The following is a 25,181-nucleotide window of genomic DNA, read 5'->3' as shown; positions in this document are numbered from 1 at the left end:
AATTGCAATAGCGACAACTTAATTTATCTGATCACATGTCCGTGTGGTCTCAAATATGTCGGAATGACTACTCGGAAAGTAAAAATCCAAATTTCCGAACATAAAAGTACGATTCGTCGTAAAAGACAAGCTACTAAGCTGACGAATCACTTCCTCGAGAAACATCATGAACCCACTGCATTTGTATGGACCGTTCTTGAACAGCCATATATTCCGCCACATGTAACAGACCACACCACTTTTCTTGTGCGCAAAGAACAAAAGTGGGTGTTTAAGCTGGGAACTAATAGGAGTGGACTTAATGATGAGATCCCGTGGTCCACTCTATAACTGTGCATTCATATATAGACAGTGATTAGAGACGCCTAAGCTGTCTAGTTATATAAAAAATGCCTTATAACTTACTGATAATACTGTTACACAACAAGTTACTCATAAATCTTTTCTGAAAAATCCTTACTGAGTATTCCAATACTGCACCTGAAAACACTCTAGCTAGCTGTTTCAGTACAGCCTTACTATGGTTTTTGAATAAATCCACGTATCGATGTCAGTCAAGGGCACCCCAGGGCTAGACATTAAAGAAGCCCCTGCAATGCAAATACCAATATTCATGAAACACTTGGGTATTTGATAAAAATGCAGAGGATTTTGTCCCCGTGTTTTCTCTGGATTAAGATCGGCAGCTTCTGCTTATAAACAACTAATGTTCCCATAGTAACTAGGGCTCATACATTGAAACTACTCGATAGAGACCAAGAGACTGCCCATGTGACTCTCCGCCTCCAATCACGGCGTGCGTACTGTCTTACCAAGACATTGACAACAGACGCGCTCTGATTGGTCCGGCGATACCACGTGATCGCAACCGGACCAATCTCAGAGATGCTTTTAACCAGTATGTCCGCGGTACCTCGTTACCTCCCCATCGGCTCAGAGGAAGGCGGCGAGGTACGGACGGACAGGTGAGCATTTCACGCTAATGGTATCCTTTTACTTCTAAAACTACCAATCCTGTACCGCTTTACTCGCCCACTAAACTGTTGAACACGACTCTTAGAGAGATGTTCACTCGAACGCTAGCAGTCTTTGGGTACTGGTGCTTCGTGTGTGCAGCAGTTAAAACTCCACTGCACTCTATGTAAACGAAGGGCACTGCGCGGTAGAAGGCATATTGGACACAGCGTATGGGTGCACCTTGTTCACTCGCCGGCCAGAAGGCTGTCGGGGTAGGGCGCGAGGGCGCTCCGGGTGTGTAGCATTTAACACCTTACTGCACCCAATGTAAACAAATGGCACTGTGTTACAGAAGGCATACTGACACAGCGTTTAGGTGCTATTCATTCATGACACTCATTGTACTTTGGTTCTGGCTTTGGCCGTTTTGCTAGTTCATACCCTGTATTCAGACAAAGGGAGCAGTGACATTCCTTGTTCTTTGCTTCCTTCCCCTTTTCAGAGCGGTGCTTCCCTCATATCCTGAGCCGTTGCCAGGTGAGGCGCAGCCTCCTACTTTGTCTACAATGGTAAGATAAAGTACCATGCCATGAAAGACTATTAGATATCTTCATGTGATTTAAAAACAACAAGCTAAAAAAGGCTTAATTGAAAAAAATGTTTTGTGTGGTTTTATATGTACTGAACACATTCTAATTACTTACAAAATCAATGTGGTTACTATTCTTTGTTATGTTTGTTTTTTCACCAGTGACATATAACGACTGCGAAATCAGACGACACCTAAAGGATCCAGGTGTTCTCAATTCAGGTCGCAGATTAACAATTATAGTCACTTTTTATCTCTTATCACTTCACATTATTGCAGTAGCTTTTGTTTAAGACGGTCCTGATGAATGCAACGGACTCTGTGGTCCAATTATTTGCAGAAACATGTTGACCAACACATCTGGGTAAATATTTGTTTAATTTACCCCACTGCTTTTTAACATTGGAGGAGCGAGCAAAATATGGAATAAAGGTATTCTTTGCTCCCTCACCCAATTTTAGTTTCACTTATCACTTCCACCTCATGCACTGCACACCCAGTCACCCTCTTTTTCCAGCTTAAGAAGAGCTTGTGAGACTCTTACCATATAGGACAGCATTAGGTTCATTGGAGGCTCAACATCACCTCCAATATATAACCCTTGCTGTTCCTAATTAATGGTAATACAGGAATCCCAAATGATGAAGGGCGGTTCCGAGTGGTGACTGATGGGTACCCTGTCAGGGTTCACAAGGTGCCTATTTTTTCTTACAATCATTTAGATGTAAGTTCACTCACATACCTTTTTTAGTACCACATTTTTGTTGTGTAGACCCGGTGACATACTATGTCTTTTCAGTTTGTAAGGGAACATGCCACTGCTAGGTCTTTAAACTCCCTATAGGCCCTCCCCCCACCCAACTTTGTTCCGACTACAGGACCAACCAGGTGTTCTTTGTCTAAAGAGTTGTTTAAAATGGATTGTTGACCCCTAAGCCATGCATGCCTTCTGAGGAGAATGCTGGTATTTATCTCCCTAGCAGCGGTGTCAGCAGCATTTAAAGCACATCTAATAGAAGAGTTAGAAATAAGTTTGCCCTCTTGAACTAACTCTACTACTTTGTTTTGTGTTCTTCTGGGAGATATTGGAGCGGCTGTTCCATCTCATCCTAATGTGCTCTGTCGTACCTAGCTAGCAGGCCTTGTGTATTTGCGATTCACCAATGATTAGCAGCTTGAGCTGCTACATGTTTGCCTGAAGAATCTAAAGCTTAGATTCTTTAGCCGGGGGTGGAGCATCACCAGAGGTTTGCGAATTAGCTCTGTTGCGAGCTTTAGACACAACAAGGGAGTCAAGAGGCAGCTGACCTTTAATAAAGATAGGATGGCGAAGGGTTGTATTTTTTATTAACTCTAGGAGTCAAAATGCATGCTTGCACGGGGTCATGAAAATGTCATCTGCATGCCTCATCTTGCCTTTCAGCATAAGGCGTGTCTGACTTGACCTGTGTGTGGCACCAAGTGTCTCAAATAAAAAGTCCTCTTCTAATGAATCCTTATGTAACGCCACTCCATGGTACTCTGCTGCTCTAGGAGTGAGTTCCCGATAAGCCACATTATCATCAGGTGGGGAAGGCTTTGCAGGGTAAAGGTCTGGGTCATTGTCTAAAGGAGGGTTAATGGTGTAATCCTTCCATGGGTCTATAGGTAAATGAATATCTTCCTCATCAATATTCCCCTCTTCACACTGTGAAAGGGGAGACACCTGAGGTGTAATATGTAAAGGATCCAAATGAGGAGAAGAGAGTGGAAATGGAGGGGTTGGTGGCGCAGGATAAAAAGGATTGGTAGCGACATCCTTTTTCTTCTTTAAAGGATCTTATTGTGAGTGTCCGGAAAAGGAAGCTTGCGTTTAACTGGAGCTTTAGCGTAAATATGTCCAGTGTCAGGATTGATATAAATCTTCTTTTGTTTGGAATCCAGTTTGGGATGAACAATGTCTAAATTTGAGTCCGAAGGTACAAAACTGCTGTCTTTTGATTTTGGCACCAAAGGTTTCAATGCCGGGATGGACTTTTATGAGCCGAAGGTTTCATCTCGGAAACATGCTTTTCTCTCGGTGTGGAGGATTTCGGCTCCGAACCAGATGTAAATTTCGGAACTGGAAGGTATCCGATCCGAAGAGGATTTCGGTAGACTCGGTCCCGAACCGGCAGGCTTGACTATCTGTTTCAATGCCGAGCCAGAAGGAGTGTCGGAAACATCTTTTCGGTGCAGACTTTGGCCAGAAGGCAGAGGTGGTGCTGAAGCCTTATGAGCTTTGGGTATGAGCTTAAGGGGCAACGGGTCATTGGTACTCACAGCACCATGTCCCGAAGGTAAATCTTCAGACTCCATGTCTATCTCAGGCTCCGAATCAACTCCGGAACCAAGATGGCTTCTTCTTCTTTTGCCACCGACGCTTCGACGTCTTCATGCTCAGATTCTTCACAGAAGATATCCGGAGTGTGCTGAATATTCTGATGTTGCATTTCACGACGCCGAGCCCATCGATCCCGAAGAGTCTTTTTGGACCAAAGCAATTTACAAACATTGCAGTTGTCTTCCTTGTGCTCCAGAGACAAGCACAAGTTACACACTTTATGTGAGTCAGTGCGAGAATACTTAGCGTGGCACCGAGGACAGAATTTACACATCATTCATTCCATCGACAGAAGACCGGACCGGCGCGGTCAGGCCCGAAGGCTGCCCACAAAGTTTTCGATAAAAAATGAAGGATTTGTTGACCAAAACAATGCGCGGAGTAGTGGGAAAATTGTACGAAACAATACCGTTGAGGGTGGAGTGGATTGTGCACCGACGGGAACCCGAAGAACGATTTCAAACCAGAGAGCAGCAATACACGTCCGAACCCAATGGCGGAAAAAAAGAATCTAACAATGGAGTTGATGCCCATACGCATTATCATCGAAAGGAGGAGTCACCTTACCTCGTGACTCAAAAGACTTTTTCAAAGAAAAACAACTTGCAAACATCCGGACACAACACTAGATGGCAGGAATATGCAAAGCATGCGTATCAACAGCACACATGCCTCGAACATGGCAACTACAATGCCTACATAGGTGCCAACCAAGCACGCTGACGTCAGTTACTTTTCGGAACTTTCCTTGCCAGAAGCATGGAGCCACGGAGTACACTGACCATTGGTGTGAAAGGAGAAAGCCCTGTCCCTAAAAATATCTTCACAGAGTGGGAAGGATGGGTGGTTCGATAAGGAATCTGCGGCTAGATAGTCTCTACAAGACTCTATGCAGACCACGCAGCGACCGTGCCGAAGGCGCGCCTTAAGGCAAGCCCGTCTGCGCCCGTCTGCGCCCGTCCGCGCCTGGACCGTGCCCAGCGCCAGGACCTCTGGCCCCCGACGATGCCAGCCCACGAGAGAAACTTACGACGCCACCACCCTCAACGCGCTTAACGCCGGCCGGAACCCCGCCTGCTACCGTGCCAACCCGAAACGCACCCACGGACCTTTCACATGCCAAGCCTGCGAATTCACCAGCCTCTGGACCAGTACCGCACCCGCAAGGCCAGGCACCAGCAACAATCACCTCAAGTGCATCCTGCTCAACACCCGATCTGTCCACAGACACGCCGTCGAACTCTGGAACCTACTCGACATAACATCACCAGACGTCGCATTCCTCACAGAAACCTGGATGAATGCCTCCTCAGCCCCCGACATCACCATAGCTATCCAGGAGGGCTACAAGATCACCTAGACGGACCGCGTCAATCAAACCAGAGGAGGCATCGCCATCATCCACAAAAACACCATCCGAATCACTACCAACTCCGACGACATCCTCACCGCCGCCGAGCACCTCCACTTTCAGATACACACCGACCCCAAGACCACCCTCAGAGGCACTCTCGTCTACAGGCCCCCGGGACCACGCACACAATTCAACGAAGCCATCGCAGACTTCATCAGCCAGCACGCCCTCTGACTACATCCTCCTAGGAGACCTCAACTTCCACCTGGAGAACAACAATGACAGCAACACCGTCGCCCTCCTGGACAACCTCGCCAACCTCAGACTCAATCAACTGGTGAACACCCCCACCCACTACGCCGGTCACGCGCTAGACCCCATCTTCTCCTCCAGCAAGCACATCTCCTTCAGCCACTCCACCGGACTACACTGGACAGACCACAGCTGCGTCCACTTCAACTTTCAAAGAACCACGACCGACCACCACCTGCAACAGGTTCCCCGCAGAAGCTGGAACAAGATCTCCGCCGACCAACTCACCACCTCCCTCAGCCAGGACCCTCCCACCAACACGAGGGACCCCAACGAAGCAGCCCGCAACCTCACACAGTGGCTCACCAACTGCGCCGATGACCTCGCGCCTCTGAAGAACCCCCCCCAGCAGACCCGGCAGCAAGAAATCCTCATGGTTCACCAACGACCTCAAAAACTCCATGAAAACCTGCCGCACCCTCGAGAAAGCCTGGCGCTACGACCAGACGACGGAGAACATGACAGCCCTCAAGAACACCACCCGCAAACACCACCAGCTGATCCGCACCACCAAAAGGACAACATTCAAAGAACGTCTGGACCTCAACAGCCACAACAGCAAAGAACTCTTCAACATCGTCAAAGAGCTCTCCAACCCCAGCGCCTGCAACAACATCACACCCTTGCAAAACCCTGGCGACTCACTCGCCTCGTTCTTTCACCGCAAGATCGCCGACTTACACAACAGCTTCAGCGCACAGACCATGCTCCCAACCACCGAACCAGCGCCCCCCACCACCACCCTCTGCAACTGGACCCCGGTCAGCACCGAAGACACCACGCGCACGATGAACACCATCCACTCCGGATCCATCACCGACCCCTGTCCACACCACATCTTCAACAAAGCCGACTCCATCATCGCACCCCAACTCCGGGACATCATTAACAGCTCCTTCGCATCCGCCACCTTCCCCGAGAGCTGGAAACATGAAGAGCTCAGCGCCCTCTTGAAGAAACAGACCGCGGACCCCATGGACCTCAAGAACTTCCGCCCCATCTCACTCCTACCTTTTCCTGCCAAAGTCATCGAGAAGACCGTCAACAAACAACTCTCCGCCTTCCTCGAGACAAATGGATCCCTCGACCCCTCGCAGTCCGGTTTCGGAGCAAACCACAGCACCGAGACCGCCCCCATCGCAGCTACTGACGACATCAGGTCCCTGCTCGACAACGGGGAAACAGTGGCACTCATCCTACTGGACCTCTCAGCAGCCTCCGACACCGTATGTCACCGCACCCTGATACAAAACCTCAGCAACACCGGAATCCAAGGAACGGCCTTGGAGTGGATCATCTCGTTCCTCGCCGGAAGAACCCAGAGAGTCCGCCTCCCCCCGTTCCGTTCCATTCCGCGGCCAACGAAGTCATCAGCGGCGTTCCGCAAGGATCCTCGCTCAGCCCCACTCTCTTCAAGGTCTACATGAGCCCCCTCGCAGCCATCACACGCCAACACAACCTAAACATCATCTCCTACGCTGATGATACGCAGCTGATCCTCTCCCTCACCAACGACCCCACAACCGCCAGAGCCAGCCTCCAGGAAGGAATGAAAGACATCGCAGAATGGATGAAGCTCAGCCGTCTGAAACTGAACTCAGACAAAATGGAAGTCCTCATCCTGGGTCCTTCTCCCTCTGCCAGGGACGACTCCTGGTGGCCCCCTGCCCTGGGCACCTCCCCCAAGCCAACGGACCATGCTCGCAACCTAGGCTTCATCATGGACTCCTCCCTCACGATGTCCAAGCAAGTCAATGCCGTCTCGTCGTCCTGCTTTAACACCCTGCGCATGCCCTGAAAGATCTTCCGGTGGATTCCCACTCATCGCCAGCCGACTGGACTATGGGAACACCCTCTACGCCGGAACCACAGCCAAACTCCAGAAAAGACTCCAGCGCATACAGAACGCTTCTGCACGACTCATCCTGGACATTCCCCGTCACAGCCACATCTCTGCCCATCTGAAAGACCTGCACTGGCTTCCCGTCAGCAAGAGGATCACGTTCAGACTCCTCACCCACGCACACAAGGCTCTCCACAGGATGGGCCCCAAGTACCTCAACAGCCGCCTCACTTTCTACACACCCACTCGCCAGCTCCGATCCGCCAGCCTCTCCCTCGCCACCGTCCCACATATTCGCAGATCCACCGTCGGAGGAAGATCCTTCTCCTACCTGGCGGCCAAGACATGGAACTCCCTCCCCACCCACCTACAGCTGACCCAGGACCATCTCTACTTCAGGAAACAACTCAAGACCTGGCTGTTCGAGCAGTAGCGACTCCCCCTGCCCCCAGCGCCTTGAGACCCTAGCGGGTGAGTAGCACGCTCTACAAATTCCATGATTGATTGATTGATAAGGCGTTACCGAAGGTAAGTACCTTGTTCATCAGAAAGAGACTTTTAGCCGCAGATTCCTTACTTTAGAATAGATTTCTAACCAGTACCTCACAAGAGGTGGGTCTGCGGCCCAATTTCACATGAGGCAGTTTTGCAGGACCTAACAGGCAAAATGCCCAACCTTAAGGACCTGACTGTCTAGGCAGTAATGTTTAGTAAACGTCTGCAAGGAAGCCCATGTTGCTGCTTGACAGATGTCCAGGACCTGAACTCCACATGCTAACACAGTGGTGGCAGCTTTAGCTCTGGTGGAATGAGAAAGTAAACTATAAGGGGGTTGCTTCTTAGCCAGTGCATAGCAGATCTTCGTACAGAGCATGATCCATTGGGATGTGGTCTGTTTGCGCACAGCCTGACCTTTCTTCACTCTGACATACCCCATGAAAAGGTGGTCACCCACCTGGAACTCTAGAGTGCGATCAAGGTACAACAACAATGTTCTTTTTGGGCCCAGACGGTGAAGTTTTTCCTCTTCCCTGGTGGGATGAGGCAGAGCACCAAAAGTAGGAAGAGTGATGGTTTGGCCTAAGAGACATGGTGTGACAACTTTTGAAAGAAAGGAGCCCTCGTACGAAGCAGGAGCTCGTCTGGGTGGATGTTCAGGTAAGGAGGTATGGATGGCAGGGCCTAAGGCTCACTGACCCTCCGGGTAGATGTTACTGCAACAAGGAAGGCAGTCTTCATGGTAAGGAGCCTGGGAGGACAGTTACGCAAGGGTTTAAAAGGAACGTAAGGACCAGATTAAACTCCCATTGAGGCATAACAAAAGGAGAAGGAGGAAACATATGTTGCAAACCTTTCAAAAACCTATGTACAATAGGGGATTGGAAAAGAGAAGGTTAGTCAGGCAACTGCAGCAAAGCAGATATTGCAGAAAGATAGCCCTTCACAGTGCCCAGAGCAGAGCCCTGCTGGGCAAGGGAAAGGACAGACAGAAGAACCTGAGATAGGAGAGCAGAAAGAGGGTCAACTTGTTTCTCTGACACCATGTCACAAATCTGCTCCAATGGCAGGCATACACTGTCTTGTTGGAGGGGTGCCTCGCTGCCAGAATAACACCGCAGATGTTGGGCGGAAGGTCGAAAGCTGTCAACTGTCACTGCTCAATCTCCACGCAAGAAAGCAGAGGGCAGACAGGTTTGGGTGGAGAACCCTCCTCCCCTACTGCTGTAACAGAAGATTGCCCCTAAGGAGCAGCCTGATGAGTGGACCGATGGCCATGCTCAACAGCTCTGAATACCAAACTTGGTGCCCAATCCAGCACCACAAGTATGATTGGGCCCGATATTTCCTGATCTTCTTGAGAACACTGGGCAGGAGTGGTGTGGGCAGAAAGGCGTACAGGAGGTCTGAGCTCCATCTGAGATGAAATGAGTCCACAAGCGAGAGCGCCTTGGAAAGTCCAGCGCGCAGATCTGCTAACATTGCACGTTCTCATCGGTGACAAAAAGATCTAACCAAGGTTCTCCTCACTGTTGAAAGATACCTTGCACCACCTCCAGATGGAGATGCGATTCATGATCTGCTAGGCATCTGCAGCTCAGTTTGTCCACTCTGGCGATCAGGGAACCCGCCAGATGTGGAACAGCCATGGATATTCCCTGCTGCTCCAGTCATGTCCAGAGAGGCAGGGCCTCGACCCCACACCACCCTGTTTGTTGCAGTACCACACAGCGGTGGTGTTGTCCAATCACACCTGCATTAGCCTTCCCTGTATGGACCGTAGAAAGGATTTCAATGCCAATTGGACAGTTTGATGTGGAGCTGGGATTCCGCCAGAGATTAGAGTCCTCTGGTCTCCACATCTCCTATAGGGCTGTCCCATCCCAGGAGTGATGTATCTGTCACTACAGTGAAATCTGGTTGGGGAAGGAAGCGGGGTCTGCCGCTGATTCAGTTGTGGTTCGTTAACCACCACTCCAGGGCTTGCAGTTCCCTCTGAGATATGGACCATGTTGGAGAAATAGCCTTGGTAAACACCAGAGGGGCGCTGGTGAGGCCAAAGGAGAGCAAATTGAACTGAAACTCTTCGTGGCCCACCCCGAACCGCAGGTAACACCTGTGGGCAGGCAGGATGGGGATGTGAAAATACGCGCCCTGCAAGTCCAACACTAATATCCAGTATCCTGGGTAGACAAGACCTGAGCAAGAGTGAGCATTTTGAACTTCTACTTCTTGTGAAAAAGTTAAAAGAGTGCAGGTCTAGAATAGGACAATAGCATCCGTTCTTCTTGGGCACCAGAAAGTAGCAAGAATAAAAACAACGACCCATTTCTGACACTGGCACTCTCTCTATGGCTCCTTTGGTAAAAAGGGTTGTCACTTTCTGGTGGAGAAGAGATAGGTGGTCCTCTGTGAGCCTGTCGTAAGTAGGTGGCATGGAGTAGTTTCGAACGGGAGAGAGTAACCCATTCAGAAAATCTGCAAACCCCACCTGTCCGATGGTATGGCCTTCAGTGGGGAAGGTGATGGTGAACCCTGCCACCCACTGGGTGCCTATGACGGTAAGCGGCAGACTAGGCGGGTTGGGAGGCGGCATTTACAGGGGGTTGGTGGACTTACCCGACCCACGGGCCAGGAGGAACTGTATCCACGACCACACAGAGGCTGGAACGATTGTGTGCAGCAGGATCTGGGCGAGTAAAGACGTAGCTGTATGCCCCCTCCGTGGACGCGAAAGGTGGATTGAGGGTTATGAGGGGCCATAGAAAGGCCCATGGGCCTGCCCATAGACCTGCGGTCCTTAAATCTAATCATGCTAATTGTGTTATCTCCATGTAAAGCGCTCTGATACCCTTGAGGGTCATGTTCGCGCTATACAAAACTTTTTAAATAAAACGCTCCAGCGCTGAATCCACCTCGTCTCCGAAATGATGGGAGTCATCAAAGGGCATGTCCATAAGTGAGGACTGGCCATACATAGAAAAGCCAGTAGTCCTCAACCAGGCGTGGGGTCTCCGGGCATCTGCAGACATAAGCTCCCTTCCAAGTGAGGGAGGTATCCTGGCTAATGAGGGGTGAAATCTGTCTTGTATTGAGCATCCTGATTTGATCACAAAATGTCTAGTTTGATTGATTTGATATGAATAAAAATAAGAATGCAATTTTTGCTTATGTTCAGTGATTCATTTGAATGTACACCATTTGACCTAATGTCTGTACCTTCATTAACTGTATACCCTGTGATCGGAATCCTGCTAGGCGCATGTTGTGACTCGTTAGAGCACTCAATAGAGATGAGTTTTTCCAGCATTTGAAGTATTTTGCTGACAGGATAATTATTTTCTTCTAATGAGTTGGTGGTGCTTAGTCCACAGTGAATGGTGAACTGGGCCACATCCATCCCATCGGCAATAGACTAGGAGAGCATGTCCTGTCCCTTACCCAGGACCGTTCGCAGCACCTTCACACCGATGTACCACAGAGATTGAGATTAGCGGCCCGAAAGACATGCAGCGTTCACTGATCGCAATGCCAGGCTAGTGAAGAAAACATTTTCTTATAAAGGCTGTCTAGCCTTTTGGATTCCTGATCCGGCAGTGCAGTTGGGAATGCATCCGGATTTACATGAGATGTGGAAGTGTGGCCCACCAAGGTCTCCGGAGTGGGGTGAGGGAGTTTGGGTCCCCTAGAGCGGGGCACGGCAACAGACAATCGTCCTGTTCACAGGAGCCCTGGTGCTGGGTTTGAATAAAATCTAAAGCAGGATGTCAGCAAATGCTTCATTGAAAGGGAGAAATGATTTTGATGAGGACACTCCCTGCTGAAGCACTTCCATCATGACACTAGTCTTGACTGCTTCAGAGGGCAAGCTAAGGTCCAAGAGCTTAGCTGCCCTCCAGACAACCACTGCGAAGGAAGCTCCTCCTCTGTGGCCATGTATCATGTACACTGACTTCACCCAGATCCTCACACAAGTCCACTTGTTCTTTATAAGGCTGGTATTGTTCAGGGTCCAGCGATGCCTCCGTCAAGACCTTCGGATGCATGGTGCGGCAATGAGGGCAGGCCCGCTCGAAGCACCAGAGGCATACAAGGTGCGGGTCAATCACTGACATCCATCGGTGAAAGGCACCACAGGGCTTGAAGCTGGCCTTTTTTATGACATTGCTGCCACACCAGGAGGTAAGCCTCAATAAAACTTAGACAAAACGTTGACAAAACCTGTAGCTCTTTCCGACTCTGTGCAGGCTGGCTCGCAAAGAAAAGAACTGACAGGAGCCTGGGTGGTGCCTATATATAGGCACCGCGAACAACACTTCTAGCGCTAACAATGCGAAGGATGCCACACAGAGCCGAATTATGCCACCTCCCAGTGAGCAGGGGTACTGCTCACAAACCTTTTCTGGATCCAGTCTGTAAACTGGGGATACTTCTAAGGTGAGGAACCTGTGGCTAAAAGTGTCTATCAGATAGACATTGTGGGCTTACAAAGAACATGTAGTTGGCCCATTGCTTACCTTTAGGTTGGCAAACTGTCACTCATTTGCCTGCTTTTTACTTGATATAAGAGAGAGGGAAATGTAGAGAACCTGCACACATATACACACACACACAAAGATAGAGACAGCTTCATTTTCTGATCACTGTGGATAAATGTAACATTTTACTTACAGGTGGGTTAATCTCATATAGTTCCTTGTTTTTAGCAATTGTATCGTTGATTTTTTTCTGCATGTGAGAAATATGCTGTTCATAAGAGCCATCATTTGGAGTCTTGCCAGCTATTTGGATACCACCAGGAGCCGGTAACGCAGTCAAATATACAGCTGTAGCAGACTAAAACAAAAATAAAAAATAAACACTCCATTAACAATTAAGCAAGTGAAAAGTATTATTAACATGATCAAGTAGCATGTACCAACGTCATATCCGTCAACAATCCTAAATATTTAGAATTCTAATATTCTGACTTACTGTTATCCTTGGTAACCCCCTTTCAGGTGGCTAATCTAAGTGCAGAGTCCTCATCTTTGAATCCTTCCAGTTGCGAGAGTACAGGAAGCATTGCAAAAGCTCCTGCGCAACAGGAGATTGCACCATCCAACTCCATGTCGACTCCACACTGCCCCTAGATGTAATGACACGGAGCCGCATACAAGTGCTACCCATGCGAACTGATTTCAGAATATCATTGTATTTTCATGCCCTTACATGCGGAGCAACTGACAACTGGGAGATGACAATGTGTCAAATCTAAATTGGAACTTTTTAACACCAAAAGTAAATTTAACAGGGTAGGGAGTAGGATGGCCAATGAGGAATCAAGGTTAGATAGAGTATCCACCCAAAAGTATGCTACCAAAGCCCTTACTGTAGACCGGAGATTCGATAAATAATGCCTGGTGAATGTGTGGACAATACCCATGTAGCAGTCTGGCAGATATCCAGAATAGGAGCCCTCAACCAAGCAAGGCTGTAGTGGCAGCTTTGGCCCTGGTGGTTAAATAGGATAATTCATTTAGACTAGGTTCACTTTTGGACTGACTTCCCTTTTTTCACATCAAACTCAATGAAAAGGTTTGCTTTAGAGACCGTGATCCCAAGTTCCTATTAATACAGACACTAAAAGCCTACTTGTGATACAACATTTGCAGCCTCTAATCCTGCTCACGAGAAGGATGTTGTGAAAAGAAGTGCAGGGAGTAATAGACTGCCCACATGGAAGGTCAACACCACAGTTGAAGAAAGGATGTCCATGTGCGAAGCACCAATTTGTCAGGTAAGGTAAGGAAGTATTGCAGATGAGCAGATAATGCCTGAAGCTCACTGATTCTACATGAAGGGTCAATGTTAATAAGGAATACAGTCTTAAGAATTAACGACCACAGGGTAAAGTTGTTCAGGGGCTCAAAGGATGCATACATCAAAAAAACTTGAGAACTAAATTAATGTCCTGCTGTGACATAAAAAATAAACAAAATAACAAGGGGAAACATAACTAAGCCCTTTCAAAACACAAATCACAACTGGTGATCTGAACAAACAGGACTGATCAGGCAAATGCAGAAAGGCCAACAGAGCTGAAAAGTAGCCCTTGACTGTGTCTTAACTAAGACCTTCCCAGACGATAGATAGAACAAACAGGAGTACATCAGTAAACGTCACCTGAGGAAGGCTTTTAGAAATGGGGGTCTCTAGTTGGCAAGGGCTTGCATCTTTGCCGAAGTAGGGACCCTTCTTCCTACTCAGGATAAGGGAGTTACACTCCTAAAATAACCCCAGCTCACCCCTTGGTAGTTTTGTACAAGCAGTCAGGCTTATCTTAGAGGCAGTATGTAAAGCATTTGCGCATTACCGACAGCAATACAGTGTAAGCACTCCAAAAGGACAGCACAACAGTTTAGAAAAATAGCCAATATTTTTATGTACAAGACCAAAGACGATAAGAATCCACAATATAGTACTTAAAAATCTACAGTTATCAAAATACACTTTAAAAATAGTTCCTTGATGTCGATAGCTCAGGCCGGGGCTATCACGGCATAGTGAGCAAACAAATCCAAACACCTCAGGCCGGTTGCGGCGTCACTGACCAGCTACAGTGTCGGGAAGACCTGCAAACCATACCCGTTAGTTGAAGTTCAGGAATTTGTATAGCGCACTACTCACCCAGAGGGTCTCAAGGCGCTTGGGGGAGGGGGTGCATTATTTATCGAATAGCCAGGTTTTAAGTTCTTTTCTGAAGGAAATGTGGTTCTGTGTAAAGCGGAGGTGACTGGGGAGAGAATTCCAGGTCTTGGCCGCCAAGTAGGAGAAGGATCTTCCTCCCATGGTGGATCTGTGGATGCGCGGAACTGCGGCGAGGGCTTGATTGGAGGATCTTAGTTGGCGGGTGGGTGTGTAGAAGGACAGTCGTGTGTTGAGGCATTCGGGTCCTAGTTTGTAAAGGGCCTTGTGTGCGTGGGTGAGGAGATGGAACGTTATTCTCTTGTTGACGGGAAGCCAGTGGAGGTCTTTCAGGTGACCGGTAATGTAAGTTGGCGAGGGATGTCTAGTATGAGTCTGGCTGATGCGTTTTGGATGCGTTGGAGTTTTTTCTGTAATTTGGCTGTGGTTCCGGCGTAGAGGGTGTTTCCATAGTCCAGTGGGCTAGTGACCAGTGCGTGGGTGACAGTCTTTCTTGTTTCGGTGGGGATCCAACGAAAGATTTTCTTGAGCATACGAAGTACGTTGAAGCAAGAGGATGAGACGGCGTTGACTTGTCTGGTCATCGAGAGGGAGGAGTCTAGGATGAAGCCTAGGTTACGTGCGTGGTCTGTGGGTATGGGTGCCGTGCCCAGGGCCGATGGCCACCATGAGTCGTCCCAGGCAGAGGGGGATGATCCTAGGATGAGGACTTTCGTTTTGTCTGAGTTAAGTTTTAGGCGGCTGTTTTTCATCCATTCGGCTACTTCTTTCATGCCTTCGTGAAGATTGGTTTTGGCGGTGTTAGGGTCTTTGGTGAGGGAAAGGATCAGCTGGGTGTCGTCAGCGTAAGAGATGATGTTAAGGTTGTGTTGTCGTGCGATGGATGCGAGGGGACTCATGTACACGTTGAAGAGGGTGGGACTGAGTGATGATCCTTGTGGTACTCTGCAGATGACTTCGGTGGCCTCTGATTTGAATGGAGGGAGTCGGACTCTCTGGGTTCTCCCGGCGAGGAACGAGATGATCCAGTCCAAGGCTTTTCCTTGTATGCCGATGTTGCTGAGGCGTTGTATGAGGGTGCTATGGCAGACTGTGTTGAAGGCTGCGGAGAGGTCGAGTAGGATGAGGGCAACTGTTTCTCCGTTGTCCAGAAGCGTTCGGATGTCATCTGTCGCTGCAATGAGGGCGGGTTCGGTGCTGTGTTTGGCTCGGAAGCCGGACTGTGAGGTGTCGAGGGAGTTGTTGGATTCAAGGAAAGCGGCGAGCTGGCTATTGACGGCTTTCTCAATGACTTTGGCAGGGAATGGGAGGAGGGAGATGGGGCGGTAGTTCTTAAGTTCAGAGGAGTCTGCTGTGGGTTTCTTCAGAAGGGCGCTGAGTTCGGCGTATTTCCAGCTTTCAGGGAAGGTAGCGGAGTTGAAGGAGCAGTTGATGACATCACGGAGATGGGGTGCGATGATGGAGTCTGCTTTGTTGAAGATGTGGTGGGGGCAGGGGTCGGTTGGCGAACCTGAATGGATGAAGTTCATTAGGCGGATGGTGTCTTCAGTGGTGATTGGGTTCCAGGCGCTAAGGTTGTTAGAAGGCGGTTTAGGTTCGGAGGTGGGTGGAGTGGACTGTTCATTGGAAATGTTCTCAAAGCTGTTATGTATGTCGGCTATTTTGTTGTAGAAGAAAGAGGATAACGAATCGCAGAGGTCTTGGGAGGGAGTAATGTTGTTTGAGGCTGCGGTGGGGTTGGTAAATTCTTTGACGATGTTGAATAGTTCCTTGCTGTTATGGGCGTTGTTGTCGAGTCGATCCTTGAATGCTGATTTCTTGGTGGATCGGATCAATTGGTGGTGTTTGCGGGTGGCTGTCTTGAAGGTGGTCAGGTTGTCAGTGGTTGGGTTTTTTCTCCATGCTTTCTCGAGAGTACGGCATAGTTTCTTGGATTTCTTAAGGTCATCGTTGAACCAGGGGGCCTTTTTGCTATCCTGTTTGGTTTGGTGGTTTTTCAAGGGTGCTAATTCGTCAATGCTGTGAGTGATCCATTGTTTGAGTTTGGTGGCAGCTTGGTTTGGGTCCGATGAGAGGGCGGGAGGGTTTTGTTTGAGCGATGTGAGGAGTTGGTCGGTGGTGATTTTGTTCCAGTTTCTCCGCGGAATAGGTTGTGGGGGGTTGTGGGTTGAGGTAGTTTTGTAGCTGAAGTGAACACAGCCGTGGTCCGTCCAATGGAGAGCTGTGGTGTGATCGAAGGAGATGTGCTTGCTGGAGGTGAAGATTGGGTCGAGCGTATGTCCGGCTACATGGGTGGGGGTGTCATCAAGTTGTTTGAGTCCGAGATTGGCCAGGTTGTCCAGAAGGGTGGTGGTGTTGCTGTCGTTTTTCTTTTCCAGGTGGAAGTTGAGGTCTCCCAGTAGAATGTAGTTCTTGGAGGTGATGGTGTGTGGGCTGATGAAGTCAGTGATGTCTTCGCTGAATTGTTTACGGGTTCCTGGTGGTCTGTAGATGAGGGTGCCTCCAAGTGTGGTCCTGGGGTCGGTGTGGATCTGGAAGTGGAGGTGTTCGGCGGTTGCAAGGTTATCGTCGAAGCTGATTGTGATTCTGATGGTGTTCTTATGGGCGCTGGCGCTGGCGATGCCTCCTCCTGTTTGGTTGGTGCGGTCTTTTCGGATGATCTTGTAGCCGTCCGGGATGGCTATAGCGATGTCGGGCGCTGATGATGCGTTCATCCAGGTTTCTGTAAGGAAGGCGATGTCCGGTGAAGCAGTGTCGAGTAGGTCCCAGAGTTCAGTGGCGTGTCTGTGGACCGAGCGGGTGTTCAGTAGGATGCACTTCAGGTGGTTAGAGTCGGAGCTGTGTTTGGGGTTAGTGGATTTGGTGTGGGTCTTGATGCAGGTGAACTTGCAGGAGTGGCAGGCGAAAGGACCGTGGGTACGTCCTGTGGCAGCTTCGTAGCATTGTGGTGTGCGTCCGGGGTTAAGGGCTAGGAGGGTGGCGGCGTCATACGTTATGAGGGAGTAGAGCGGTTTGCGGGGGCCAGGGGGTCTGGCGCTGGGCGCGGTCGAGCGTAGACAGGCTTACCTTTGGCGCACCTTGGGCGTGATGCAGGGCGCCGAGGCCCTTGAAGTCACTCGCGTTGCAGGTCAAGCTCCTTTCTGATGGGATCAGGAGCGCTGGCGTCGGAGGGGTGTCGGGTGCTGTGGTGCGAAATGCAGCGGTGTGGTGTGCGGTGCAGATGGCGTGGTTGTGAGACCAGGGTCGCGGTGTGAGGTGAAGTGGTGCTCGTCACGGTGCTGGCAGATCACTGGCAGATCACAGTGCAAGCAGCGTCGTAGTCGTTGCTGAAGCGCTGTCGTTGGCTGATGAACAGGAGTCGATGGTGCCGGTGTCAGTAGGCCAAGGCTGTGGTGTGGGATGCGGTGCATTGTGTAACTCTACAAGCGGTACCCTCTAACCATAGTGCAAGCAGCGGCGTCGGTTTTGGCGTGGAGAGGCGGCGTAGAGGTCTGTTCCCCTATAGGGGTCTGGGCCCCAGTATTTGTATCCAAAAATCCTTTGATCCTCTAGGCAGAGGGTGACTGTGCCCAGCCAGAACCAGTTCTGCCTTCTCTGGTGTGATTTCCCAGCAGGGGGTGGAGATGGCATTGTCAGAGGGAGATAAGACCCTTTGAGGTGCAAGGAAAACTCCTCCCTCTTCCCCCATCAAAGCACGGGTCTATTCAACCCTTTCATGACCTACCTAGACTATCAGGAGCCACCCTTGCTTCCTAGCCATCTGTCCTCCAAAACCCAGACAGGCAACCCACATTCCAGCAGAGGCACAAGGGATGACTGAGCAATACCTACTTCCTAAAAGTAGTATTTTCAAACACTAAAAGATGCTTCGTTAGATTCTGAGTTCAGGCATACAACATTGTATTTTCCCACAAACTTCCCTGGGCCAGTTATGTTTATAAGAATTTATAAACAAACTTACCATTCTATCCTATGGGAAACAGGTAGCCTTGCAATAGTGAAAATGAAATGAGCTGTAATTCACTATCAGGACATGCCACACACAGCAGGGCATGTCCTACCTTTCACATCCACTGCACCCTGCCCACAGGGGTACTTTGAGCCTACCTTAGGGGTGCCTGACCTGTAAGAAAAGGAAAGGTTAGGGACTGGCCATCGTGTGCACGGGCCAAGTCGACATGACAGTTACAAACTGCGTGCAGACTCTGTAATTGCAGGTCTGAGGTGCCTTTTCTGGGCTACTCACATGGGTGGCAGGCCCACGCGTAGCATTTGATTCCCACGCCCTTGCACACTCAGTGCACTTTACTAGGGGCTGACAAGAAAACCAAACAGCCAATCATGGAAACATCAACCCATAACATACTTTACCACATGAGCACTTGCACTTTACCATTGATTAGCAGTGTGAAAAGTGTGCAGAAACACTACACCAGCAAAAACAGAGTCACAATCTGGAGGGCAGAAAGCAAAAACTCAGAGGAAGCATGCCAAAAGATGCCAAGTCTAACAAAGGCCAATCTGATTGTTTTCACATTAGGCTGTGAAAGTTTGAGTGCAGAACCAACTTCAGCTATTTGAATAACAGGTCTTATGAAGAGGAAGTTGCATGCTTTTGGGATCTGAAACAATTAAAGTTTGACAGAGAACATCAATGCTGTACGCTGATAACGAGCAAGCTTGTCTCTAAGATACAGAGGGCCTTTCTGACAGAAGTCCATAGGGGTTATGACTAACAAATTAAAGTGGATACACGGTTCCATCGGCACTCAGTGTAGATTTTTCAAAAAAGAATTGGATTGTCGATAAAAATATTCAAATTGTGCCTAGCTGCACAGTTTTGAACCACCTGCAGCGTACGAATCAAGTATAATGTCAGACCCAATTACAGATCATTGAAGTAACCAATGAATGCACACTGGGTCTAGGACCAGAAGTAGTTTTTTCTTCAGGGATCTCAATTCCACTGGCCAACAGTATCTCAGATTTTTATCTGAGTTCAGCTTTAATAAGCTCTCATTCCTCCGGTTTGATACACCTTTGAAACATCCTTTAAATGTATCTGCTGAAAGAAGAACATCAATTTGATTTCACCTGCATATAATACCATGTTGAGGACTCCACAATCTTACCAAACTCTGCCATACACATTTTTAACAGTGTAGGGCTCAAAGCAGAGCCCTGAGGGACACCATGTCTCTCTGGTATAGAGATTAAGATGAAAAGATGGAGAATGACAGCCTGGGTTCTGTCTGATAGAAAAGACTGACGCCACTACTGTGCTAGGCCTTTAACTTCTATAGTCCCTAACCACTCCAATAGGATGGGAAGGGCCATAGTGTCAAACTCTACCAATAGGTCCAGTAGGAACCCCACCACAGAATGACCCTGCTTAAGATACATTTTGATTTAAAGGAAAGGAGATTCTGCGCTGAAACCAGTACGAATGCCAGACTGAGTTCTATGGAGTAGGTTGTTGGCGCCCATAAACTGTTATACGAGTAATCAGCTTTTCTAGTATTTTAGAGGTGCTGGGAAGAGAGATAAGAGCCTAAAATTGAAAGGGTGAATTGGTAATGATCCATCCCGACCATGAACTGGAGACAACGCCTGTGGGACTGCAAGATCAGCATTTGAAAGTATGCATACTAAAAGTCTACGAACTCCATTCGGTCTCTGGGATCCAGGGCTGAAAGAATCTGGGCCAGCGGCAGCATTTTGAGCATTCAGTGGCCTGATGTCTAAGACAGGCCTGAACACCCCTATACTTTTAGGGGTCAGAGCAGGATCCACTCAAACAATAGGAAATAGGTGAATACAACGAGATGATGGACGGAGTGCTGAAACTTTTCAGACACTCACCCTCAGTCACAGATTTGGGATGAATCTATCATCATTCTTTAGCCCACTTCACCAGCTCATTTCAGCTCATTTCAGACCCAGCCACATGCACATCAGTCTTGACGCTGTGTCTCATGGGAACTGTTCAGACCAAACTGCCAAGCCAGGTCCTCCCTGCACCAGAAACAAGCATCCTGGGACCGGTTCCTGGGTATAACCCTTCATCAGCCCGGCTAGCTTGAATCCAGAAGCACAGTGAGCAAGGGACCCACATCTGGGCATACCCATCCTTCTTAGGGTGGAAAGTGCTACACAAACAAATGATGGGCGGAATGCTCAATAAATCATTCATTCAGCCCCCAGTCAAGAGATCTGGGTTAAATCCATCGTTCTTTTGCTCACCATGCCACCCAGTTTAGACTCAGCCATATGCAAATCAGTCTTGACCTTGTGCCTCATGAGAACAATCCAGACCGAACTGCCAAGCCAGGTCCTCCCTGGACCGGAAACAAGCATCCTGTGACCGGTTTATGGTTATTACCCTTCATCAGCTTAGGGTGAAAAGTGGTACACAAACAAATGATGGGCGGAATGCAGAATAAATCATTTATTCACTTCTAGTCAAGAGATCTGGGTTTAACACCAGAGCCTACAGCAAAGTGGTTGAGGCATGGCCTGGTGCCATCAGAGGGCGAGAGAAGATCTGACAGGGCCAGAGAAGGATCCACACCAGTGGGGTGCCACCCTTAGCCCCCAACCGATACATGGGGCCCAAAGGCACACCAGAAGCAATGTAACCACTGTAAACAACCAGGAATGACCTTGTTAAAATTTCAAATTGCGTTTAATCGAAAACTTGGGGCGCATAAGCACCAGGATCAGGATGCACCTGGAGTCGGATCTTTGGCATACATGCTGCATGACCTCTCCCTAGAACAAGAGCCTCAGGAAATGTTGAAATCCCACATGGACTTCTTATGCTTCCGCAGAAACTTCTCTCTTGATTTCATTTAAGACTAACATCAAGAAGGTGAATAACAGGACAGGGGACCATAAGAAAACCCTGTATTTTGAACGAGACTAGACTTCCTTCTTCTTACATTCTAAGATGTTGTTTTTAACCCAACACTCTCTGATGGCCTAGAGATGTATCAGGGAGCATCTGTCATATGATTTCGAATTATGCTTGGGGCAAAGGCTTCAAATATAGACACCGAGGGGTCTGTGACAACATATGTCTGCAGCAGTTGAGGCATGGCTTGAAGCCTGTAGTATTTGATGAGACATTTCCTTAGCATGCATGCTGTTTATCAGAATTTGGGAACATAGGTATAAACCGACTGAAGTTCCAGAGCTTCAGATTCCCATCAAAGAGTGAGTAAAAAGAACAAGCATTTGCAATGCAATATGTCTCGCATTAGGAAAGTGCGAGCTATTGATATTATAAATGACAATTTTTTTAATATGCGTTGGCTTTGAAAATATATAAACTAATAGCATTTTTATTCACAAAGCCAATAGCTTTCACTTTCCTAATGCGAGTCCTATTGGCTATGGCAATGCTTATTGGTAGCAAGCAAGAACAATGCTGTTGTGGTGCTGAGTGATGATGTGGTTGGGCTGAGTGATGTGGTGGTGTATTAGAGTGATGTGGTGGTGTATTAGAGTGATGTGGTGGTGTATTAGAGTGATGTGGTGGTGTCCCCGAGTGATGTGGTGGTGTCCCCGAGTGATGTGGTGGTGTTCCAGAGTGATGTGGTGGTGTCCCCCAGTGATGTGGTGGTGTCCCTGAGTGATGTGGTGGTGTCCCAGAGTGATGTGGTGGTGTCCCAGAGTGATGTGGTGGTGTCCCAGAGTGATGTGGTGGTGTCCCAGAGTGATGTGGTGGTGTCCCCGAGTGATGTGGTGGTGTTCCCGAGTGATGTGGTGGTGTCCCCGAGTGATGTGGCGGTGTCTCCGAGTGATGTGGCGGTGTCCCCGAGTGATGTGGCGGTGTCCCCGAGTTATGTAGTGGGTCCCCGAGTGATGTAGTGGGTCCCCGAGTGATGTGGTGGTGTCCCCGAGTGATGTGGTTGTGTCCCCGAGTGATGTGGTGGTGGGGTCCCCGAGTGATGTAGTGGGTCCCCGAGTGATGTGGTGGTGTCCCCGAGTGATGTGGTGGTGTCCCCGAGTGATGTGGTGGTGTCCCCGAGTGATGTGGTTGTGTCCCCGAGTGATGTGGTGGTGTCCCTGAGGGTATGCAACGTTTATAACGCAAGCGTTACAACGCCATACCTTTACAACGCGGTCGTAACAACGAAAGTTGTTACCACGCATTGCGCTGTGGGGCGCTCAAGGATAGTAAATTATTTAATTTACTATCCCAACACCTTCCCTACTATCCACGGGGACTGGTGTTGGAATAGTAAATTAAATTATTTAATTTTGCGCCCCCCCAGCGCAATGCGTGGTAACAACTTTCGTTGTTACGACCGCGTTGTAATGGAACGCGTGGTAAACGTAAGCGTTCTAACGTCATACATCCGTCCCTGAGTGATGTGGTGGTGTCCCTGAGTGATGTGGTGGTGTCCCCGATTGATGTGGTGGTGTCCGAGAGTGATGTGGTGGTGTCCCCGATTAATGTGGTGGTGTTCCAGAGTGATGTGGTGGTGTCCCTGAGTGATGTGGTGGTGTCCCTGAGTGATGTGGTGGTGTCCCCAATTGATGTGGTGGTGTCCCCGAGTGATGTGGTGGTGTCCCTGAGTGATGTGGTGGTGCCCCTGAGTGATGTGCCCCTGAGTGATGTGGTGGTGCCTCGAGTGATGTGGTGGTGTTCCTGAGTGATGTGGTGGTGTCCCCGAGTGATGTGGTGGTGTCCCCGAGTGATGTGGTGGTGTCCCTGAGTGATGTGGTGGTGTCCCCGAGTGATGTGATGGTGTCCCCGAGTGATGTGATGGTGTCCCCGAGTGATGTGATGGTGTCCCCGAGTGATGTGATGGTGTCCCCGAGTGATGTGGTGGTGTCCCCGAGTGATGTGGTGGTGTCCCGAGTGATGTGGTGGTGTCCCCGAGTGATGTGGTGGTGTCCCTGAGTGATGTGGTGGTGTCCCCGATTGATGTGGTGGTGTCCCCGAGTGATGTTGCCCTGAGTGATGTGGTGGTGTCCCAGAGTGATGTGGTGGTGTCCGAGAGTGATGTGGTGGTGTCCCCCAGTGACAGTGAGCCTCCTTGATCTAAGTGCCGCCTTTGACACGGTCAGCTACACCACCATGCTGAACCGCTTATGTAACATTGGTGTCACTGGCGATGCTCTAAGGTGGTTCGAGTCATTCCTGAACAACAGATCATTCCAGATCTTTGACGGGGACACAGTATCAGCCAGAAAATCCCTGAACTGTGGGGTACCGCAGGGCTCCTCACTGATCCCTGTACTGTTTAATGTATATATGAAGCCTCTGGCTGGGATTGTCGAACCATACGGTATAAAAATTGTATCGTATGCGGACGACACCCAGCTAGTGGTATCACTGGCTCAAGAGGGTGCCAGACATACCTCAGAAGGCCTGTTGAAATGCCTAGAGGATGTCAAGGAGTGGATGACAGACTCCTCCTTAAAGCTCAACGGAGACAAAACTGAGCTCATGCTCCTGGGCCCAGCATCACCAGCGTCCTTCTCCTCCCTATGGCCTCCATGCCTGGGCACCCCCCCACTCCCAAGGAAAGCGTAAAGAGCCTGGGAGTCTAGCTCGACAAAAGTCTCTCTTTCTCCACCCAGGCCACCAAACTATCCGCCACATGTTTTGGCCTACTCAGGACATTAAGAAAAGTCCTCCCGCTCCTACCTATGGAAGCCAAACAAGTGGCAGTACAGGGCCTGATTCAGTCTCGGCTGGACTCGAACAATGCCCTGTATGTTGGAGCCCCCGAGTTTACCCTACGCAAGCTACAGGTGGTGCAGAACTGCGCAGCCCGCACCCTGCTACAAATTCCACGGACTCAGTCAGCAAAACCTGCACTGAATAGCCTACACTGGCTTCCAGTCCGACAGAGAGTGGCATTCAAGGCGTTATGTATTGCCCACCGGGCCTTCTGGAAGTCTGGTCCAGCTATCACCGCACAGCTAGTCACCCAATACCACCCAAAGAGAAACCTTCGATCCACGGAGGCCTTCCTGGCCGCGGTACCCAGAGTGAAAAGAGCTAGGTCCGGAGGAAGGATGTTCTCCCTAAACGCCTCTAAGATGTGGAACTCACTTCCTTTGCATCTCCGAAATAATCCAAACCTACTCTCCTTCCGCAAACAATTGAAAACCTACCAGTTTGCCAAATCCATCGAATCATAAACCTTCGGTCACTCCCAGATCTGTCTTTACACTTCAGCGCTTGGACGCCCATTGGGCAGCAACCGCGCTATATAAATAACAATACAATACAATACAATACAATGTGGTGGTGTCCCCGATTGATGTGGTGGTGTCCCCCGAGTGATGTGGTGGTGTTCCTAAGTGATGTGGTGGTGTCCCTGAGTGATGTGGTGGTGTCCCCGAGTGATGTGGTGGTGTCCCCGAGTGATGTGGTGGTGTCCCCGAGTGATGTGGTGGTGTCCCTGAGTGATGTGGTGGTGTCCCTGAGTTATGTGGTGGTGTCCCTGAGTTATGTGGTGGTGTCCCTGAGTGATGTGGTGGTGCCCCCGAGTGATGTGCCCCTGAGTGATGTGGTGGTGTCCCAGGGTGGTGTGATGGTGCCCTTGAGTGGTGCCCC

At 49.4% G+C, this 25,181-nt stretch overlaps 1 protein-coding gene across 6 annotated transcripts in view; it reads right to left on the bottom strand.

Annotated features, from left to right (window-relative positions):
- C2CD5 (C2 calcium dependent domain containing 5) overlaps positions 1–25,181 on the bottom strand; it is a 915,439-nt gene that overhangs the window by 404,790 nt on the left and 485,468 nt on the right. For all 6 annotated transcript variants that reach the window (XM_086920391.1, XM_086920370.1, XM_086920386.1 and 3 more), the window contains one exon: positions 12,587–12,751. In XM_086920391.1, the coding sequence (XP_086776517.1) occupies positions 12,587–12,751 (165 nt within the window). The remainder of the gene's footprint in view (positions 1–12,586; positions 12,752–25,181) is intronic.

The sequence above is a fragment of the Lissotriton vulgaris genome, chromosome 1_1 (genome assembly GCF_964263255.1).
Source record: "Lissotriton vulgaris chromosome 1_1, aLisVul1.2, whole genome shotgun sequence".
NCBI classification, from domain to species: domain Eukaryota; kingdom Metazoa; phylum Chordata; class Amphibia; order Caudata; family Salamandridae; genus Lissotriton; species Lissotriton vulgaris.
The sequence above is the reverse complement of the archived record's forward strand: the minus strand, read 5'-3'. Positions and strand labels throughout refer to the sequence as shown.